The sequence below is a fragment of the Punica granatum genome, chromosome 2 (assembly GCF_007655135.1).
Source record: "Punica granatum isolate Tunisia-2019 chromosome 2, ASM765513v2, whole genome shotgun sequence".
In the NCBI taxonomy this organism is placed as follows: Eukaryota; Viridiplantae; Streptophyta; class Magnoliopsida; order Myrtales; family Lythraceae; genus Punica; species Punica granatum.
The window spans coordinates 20,612,479-20,619,339 of record NC_045128.1 but is presented as its reverse complement, the minus strand read 5'-3'; the positions used below and the strand labels follow the sequence as shown (position 1 = coordinate 20,619,339).

Sequence of the window (6,861 nt, the reverse complement as noted above, 5' to 3'; positions counted from 1 at the left end):
TATTTTTTTCTCTCAAGAAGGTTTTACATTGGACAAATGGCGGGAGTTGGCACTCGTGCATGTGAACGGAAATGTCTTACAATGAAACGGGCGCGAGGCCCGGCAAACGAAAAGTAAACACAAGTCGTCACGGATAATACTTCCTGATGGCGTCAGCGTTGACGGGAAGTGCATTTTCGGTGCCATCCATATCGCTCAAAATGACTGCTCCCCCGAAGAAAGTCTCTTTGACGACGAAGGGACCGTCGTATTTGTACGAGAACTTCCCTCGAGAATCGGGTGCGACATGTAAGACCTTTCTCAAGACAAGGTCACCGGGATTGAACTCTCGATGATGGACCTTGGCGTTGAATGCTCGAGCCATCCTCTGTTGGTAGCACTGTCCGTGGTATAGTGCCTTCAGCCTTTTCTCGTCGACGAGGTTTAACTGTTCGTATTGTTGTTTCGCCCACTCCGCCTCTGCAAGTTCGGCCTCGGCAAGGATCCTCATGGAAGGGATCTCGACCTCAATTGGGAGGACTGCCTCCATGCCACAAACCAGGGAGTACGGGGTTGCCCCGTTTAAAGTCCGTATGGATGTTCGGTCGCCAAGAGTGCATAGGGGAGCATCTCGTGCCAATCTTTGTAGTTAACCGTCATTTTTTCTATGATCTTCTTGATGTTCTTATTTGCCGCCTCCACCGCAACGTTCATTTGGGGACGATATGGGGTGGAGTTGCGGTGTCGAATTTTGAATTGTGCACAGAGCTCGTCGATAACCTTGTTGTTCAGGTTCTCGGCGTTGTCCGTGATGATCGTCATAGGGACCCCGTACCGGGCAATGACGTCACGTCTGAGAAAACGGGCCACGGCTTTTGCAGTGACCAACGCGAGAGTGATAGCCTCGATCCATTTGGTGAAGTAATCAATTGCCACCAAGATAAACATATGTCCGTTAGACGCTTTGGGGTTGATCGGGCCAATCACGTCCATCCCCCACATTGAGAAAGGCCACGGGGCTGTTATAGGGAGTAGTTCATTGGGCGGCGCCTTAATCTGATTGGCGTAAACTTGGCATTAGTGGCAATGCCGGACATGCTTTACACAATCAGTCTCTATGGTGGACCAATAATAGCCTAAGCGCATAATCTTTTTAGCGAGCATGAGGCCATTCATATGGGGTCCACAATTTCCTCCGTGCACTTCCTCCATAAGACGTCGCGATTCGTGTTCGTCGATGCACCGAGGAGCGTGGAATCAAAGGAACAGCGGTACAGTATCTCGCTGCTCAGAAAGTAGTGCATCGCGAGGCGTCTAAGCGTCTTTCGATCGCGGCGATCGGCGAACGGGGGATATTGGCCCGTTTGTAGGAAGTTCCTAATGTCTTCGTACCACGGCTTCGCTTCGGACGCTTCAATCGCGTTGCAGTGGGCCGGGCCTTTGGCCACTTCGATTTCGAGAGGTTCGATGATGTTCCCCTCTGAGATGCTTGCCATGGACGCAAGTGTTGCAAGTGCATCTGCGAACTGATTCTTCGTGCGTGGAGTGTAGGTGAATGAGATTTTCTCAAAACTCTTCGCCAATTCCTCAAGGTACTCATGGTACGGGACTAACTTCGCGTCCTTTGTCTTCTATTGCCCCAGTGTTTGGAAGATCGTGAGCATGGAGTCGCCGAATACCTCTAACTCCTTCACTTTGAAATCGATCGCCGCTTGCAAACCGAGGATGCACGCCTCGTACTCGGCCACATTATTGGTACAGGAGAAACCCACCTTCGCAGCGACCGGATAATGACGCCCGTCCGGGATATCAAGACTGCCCCAACTCCTGATCCTACGGAATTGACAGCTCCGTCGAAGTACATCTTCCATGTTGGCTCCTCTTTCTCTTCATCTACTTGGAGGATCCCTTCATCCGGGAAGTCTGTGTTAATCGGCGTTTCGTCGTCCATCGGGAACTCTGCTAGGTAGTCGGCAATCGCTTGCCCCTTGACAGACGTGCGGGGCACGTACTCGATGTCGTATTCCGTCAATTGGCAGCGCCATTTTGCGATGTTCCTCATGGAGGAGGGGCTATCGAGCAAATATCGTAGGAGGTCCGCTTTTGACAGCAAGCAGATCGTGTGATAGAGCGTCTACTGTCGGAGCCTCTGCATGACCCACAGTAACGCGCAACACATTTTCTCAAACTCCGGATAATTGGATTCCCCTTCGGTGAACTTCTTGCTCAAGTAATATATCGCCCTTTCCGTGCGGGTCGACTCGTCTTCTTGCCCTAGCATGCACCCCAAGGATTGCCGGCGCACCGTGAGGTATAGAATGAGGGGCCGATTTGGCACGAGAGGTACCAATATCGGCGGCTGAATTAGGTAGGCCTGGATGGTGTCGAAGGCCTTCTGACACTCGTGGTCCCACTCCATCGCTGCATTCTTGCGGAGCAAGCGAAAGAGCGGTTGACACTTATCCGTCAGGTTTGCAATGAAGCGCGCAATGTAGTTCAGCCGCCCCAAGAAGCCGCGTACCTCTCGAACCGTTGACGGCGGAGGAAGCTCTTTGATTGCCTTGACTTTGTCCGGATCCACTTCGATGCCGCGCTCGCTGACCACGAATCCTAGCAGCTTTCCTGATCGAGCACCAAATGTGCATTTTGCCGGATTAAGCCGGAGCTTGTATTCTTTTAAGCGATCGAAAAGGCGCTTCAGGTTGACAAGGTGGTCTTCTCCCTCTTTGGACTTGGCGATCATATCGTCGACATACACCTCGACCTCTTTGTGCATCATGTCGCAGAACAAGGTGACCATAGCCCTCTGATAAGTGGCCCCTGTGTTCTTGAGGCCGAAAGGCATAACGCGGTAGCAAAAAGTTCCCCACATCGTAGTGAACGTCGTCTTGAGTTTGTCCTTTTCGGCCATCCGAATTTGATTCTATTCGGAGAAGCCGTCCATGAAAGAGAATTGGGCGTGGCGTGCTGTATTGTCGACTAGGACGTCGATGTGCGGCAAGGGGAAATTGTCCTTAGGGCTAGCTTTGTTGAGGTCCCGGTAGTCGACGCAGACTCGGACCCTTCCATCCTTCTTTTCCATCGGCACAATGTTCGCCGCCCACTCGGAATAGTTGCAGACTTCGAGGAACCCTGCGTTGATCTGTTTGACGTTCTTTGATGCGGAGGAGAAGACTAGCCCGTTGTCGCCGTAACTGTTGGCGCTTGGGCGGGAATTTCTCAGTGTCGAGTGGAAGGAAGTGCTCGACTATCGAGGGGTCTAAGCCGGGCATATCGGCATAGGACCAGGCGAAGACCTCTTGGTATTCCCTTAAGAAATCAATCATCCGGGCTCGTTGCGCGAGGTCGAGGGCTGTCCCGATTTTCAAGGTACGCGATTCTTCTTCGGTGCCCACGTTAATCTCCTCTGTCGGCTCGACCGAGGTGATTTGGTGGTCCTCGAGGCGACGCAAACTCTCTCCTATCTCAGGCACTTGACTGTCCTTGGGAAGCCCTTCCCCAAAGTATACGGGTTGGGGCTCACCGAGGTGCTCTTGGAATGGGCTCGATTCGAAGTGTCGGGGATTTGGATTCGAGTGGAGCCTGGAAATTCGAGAGAATCGTCTTAGAAAATTTAGAGCGCTGCGAAGTAAAGAATAGGAAAAAGGAGATGAAACGCATGGGAGTTCAAAAGATGCATGTAGAGATTTCATTGATAATGTGAACATGAAGCCATAATAGAAACCCCTCTCCCGTCGTGCGGCGCATGGCTATGCCGACACGCGGGGAACATCTTATACATAGATAAGCCTTACACATCGGCAATCACAGCCGAGCAGCGCGGGACTGAGGTCCAGTTGTCAAGCTCCTCATTTTCCTACGCCAAGCGGATGTGAACCCCTAAAGGAATCTCCTCGGTGACGGTGTACACGGCTGACGGAGCGACAGGAGTGTCGTCGGAGTCCGAGGAAGGGCCGTCAAGGGTAGCCCCGATGATGTGTGAGGGCCCGGGGAAGAAACGAGATAACGGGGGGGACTGGAATGCCCCTGTTGAGCCTCCCATAGTGTGCGGCGAGGCGGTGGAGGTGGTAGCCCCTGCGGGCTTCGATGATTTCATGACAGGAGGGGCGAAAGCCGAGTCCCCTCCTGTGCTTGTATTCCTCAATTTCGATTGGGCGGCTGATCCCTTGTTCGCGTGCCCCGAGGACGATGCCGGGGACGTAGTTGTTGCGTAAAAGCACCTTCCCTATCATGTGGTCGGTGTGGGATGGTCCAATCTCTCCGTAGTCCCGGATGACGGAGATGGTTTCGAACGAATGGAATGGGAGGTTTTCATCATCGCTGACGCTGATGTAGGGCACCGCCGTCTCCTTGTAGATGGCGTAGTCCTCTTCTTCTTTCACCATGATGAGCTTCTCCTCTACGATAAATTTCAGCCTTTGGTGTAGAGAAGAGGAGACGGCGCCGGCCGAGTAGATCCAAGGCCTCCCGAGCAGTAGGCTGAACGCGTTCGGGATGTCGAGCACTTGGAATGTGATGCTGAACGAGCACGGGCCGTCTCCTTGTAGATGGCGTAGTCCTCTTCTTCTTTCACCATGATGAGCTTCTCCTCTACGATAAATTTCAGCCTTTGGTGTAGAGAAGAGGAGACGGCGCCGGCCGAGTAGATCCAAGGCCTCCCGAGCAGTAGGCTGAACGCGTTCGGGATGTCGAGCACTTGGAACGTGATGCTGAATGAGCACGGGCCAACGTCTATGAGGAGATCAATCTCCCCGTTTACCTCCCTTCGTGAGCCGTCAAAGGCTCGAATCGCTGTTTTGCTCGGGCGGACTCGATTGAGGTCCACATTCATCTGCTTCAAGGTGGTTACCGGGCAAACGTTAAGCGCGGAACCGTTATCGATCATGACCCGGCCGATGATGTAGTTATTCCATTTGCAGACAATATGCAATGCCCGCGAATGTGACCAGCCTTCGGACGGGAGCTCGTCGTCCGAGAACGAGATGGTATTGGAGAAGATGGAACCGACGGTCTCCTCTATCCTATCAGGGGGTGTTTCCTTCAGGATCTGTGCCGCGGTCAGCACCCGTAGGAGGGCCTACCGGTGAGGTTCCGAGTTGAGGAGGAGGGCAAGCAATGAGATGTGGGCCGGGGACTTGGCCATTTGCTCGACCACTTTGTACTCGCTCGCCTTTATGATCTTCATGAATGCTTCGGCTTCCTCTTCGGTTACCCTCTTGGACGGGAAAGGCGAGCTTTCGGGCACTGCCCTAACTTCAGCAGGCACTGTCCTTGGCTACCGGGTTCTCGTACGCCCACCCTGAACTTGTCATACCCATGACACTAAACTGCTGCTCGACACTCCCGACACTTCCTTCATAGGTCCAGGGGACCTTGCTGTCTGCGTACGGTTCTCGCGCGGGGATATCTACGACGAATGGAGCTGGTGAGGCCATGCGTCCTGCGAATCCAACCGTGGGTTCGTCGGGAGTGTAGTCGATCACGAAGGGAAGGGGGTTGTCTTGCGCGTCCTCGTCCCTCCCTGAGGCGCATATGGAGATCATGTTGATGGAAGGCCCCGAACTCGGCCTTTGGTCCGGGAGGGGGTTGTCCTACATATTTGGGGGCCTAACGGCATTGAAGGTGAGCCTGTTGTTGTCAATCCTCTTTTGGATCTCGTCTTGCAACCTCCAACAATTATCGAGAGTGTGCCCCGGCACGCCTTGATCATACTCGCAGCGTTTAGATTGATCTTGATTGGACGGGTCAAAATTCGGGCCTGGGGATATTGGTCGGATCTGATCGCCCGCCAGGAGTTGTCGATATATGTGAGAAAGAGGGGCAGGCAGAGGTGTGTACTGCCTGCGGGGTCGGTGTGGACCTTGCGAGGTAGGGTTCTGCTGCGCCGGTGGAGGAGCTCTTGACACCGGGGGTCGGGGCGACGTCGGCGCGGTTGCATAGTGGTGGTCGAATGGTTGTGAGGCCATTGGCGACGGGCCCGGTGGAGCCGAGTAATAGACCGATTGGTGCTGATGCTGTGGAGGCGGGGGGAAGTAGGCAGGAGCGGCAGTTGGTGAGGTCGCGAAATTCACCGAGTATTGCTGGGGCGTCGGTTGTGTTGGATTGACGGCGTTCACTGAAACTTCCTTCCCTCTCCTTCCGCCGGAAGACGATGTCGTGGCAGGGACCTTCTTCGAGGATTCCTCTCCTTTACCGTTGGGGCCCTCCATCCTGCCGAGCTTGATCCCCAAGTCAAGCTTTTTCCCGGCTTCGATGAGGTCGGAGAACGAGGAAATGTGGGCCAACAGGTGCGAATAATATATCCCTTTCATTAAACCGACGTCGACACGACCCCAATTTGCACAAATAACGTATGAGACACTCAAAAACACCATATTCAAGGAATCAACAAAATGGCATCGACTCGTTTAACGGTAAACTCGGAAGTAAATCACGGGAAACGCACGACATCACGGAGCTAAGAGCCCCAAGGCTTCGGGTGGGTCAAGGGACCTCTCGGTCCCCTTGCAAGGAGGACGGCCGTGAGCCTCCCTTGACACATCCGACCCCTTTTGGGTCTCTCACGCCTAGATCCCGAGTCTTCCCATCGTGCATGTATATTATGGTCACGGTTAGAGACAAAAAGGTGTAGGGAGCAACGAGTTTCGGGGCGAAAGAGCTCCCCGTGCGTCAGTGAGGGGTAAGGGGACTCACGGCCATCCCTTCGGGAGGCATGACCATGAGTTCTCGTGACCCCTACGGACCACGAGGGGCTCTCCAACCTCGAAATAAGTCGTCTCCCATTATGGCATGCATGTTCATACGACGTTCGGACGTAGCAAAGCAAAAAAAGTATGTGACAATGTATGGACTTGCATGGGACGCACGGATCTAAAGAAAAAA

At 53.6% G+C, this 6,861-nt stretch overlaps 1 protein-coding gene across 1 annotated transcript; it reads right to left on the bottom strand.

Moving 5' to 3' along the window:
• Positions 1 to 5,234: 5,234 nt before the first annotated feature.
• On the bottom strand, positions 5,235 to 6,188 carry LOC116193753 (leucine-rich repeat extensin-like protein 3). Its single transcript, XM_031522501.1, has 2 exons — positions 5,840 to 6,188; positions 5,235 to 5,500 (listed from the first exon to the last, which is right to left on the bottom strand). Exons 1-2 carry the CDS (start codon positions 6,186 to 6,188, stop codon positions 5,235 to 5,237), a joined length of 615 nt encoding a protein of 204 aa, XP_031378361.1.
• Positions 6,189 to 6,861: the final 673 nt, after the last annotated feature.

Excerpts from the sequence above, each read along its gene's own strand:
- LOC116193753 (XM_031522501.1), bottom strand. The coding sequence starts at position 6,188 with ATGGAGGGCCCCAACGGTAAAGGAGAGGAATCCTCGAAGAAGGTCCCT. Across the intron at positions 5,501-5,839 it reads GCAGAACCCTACCTCGCAAG|GGAGGGACGAGGACGCGCAA; the intron begins GTCCACACCGAC and ends TATGCGCCTCAG.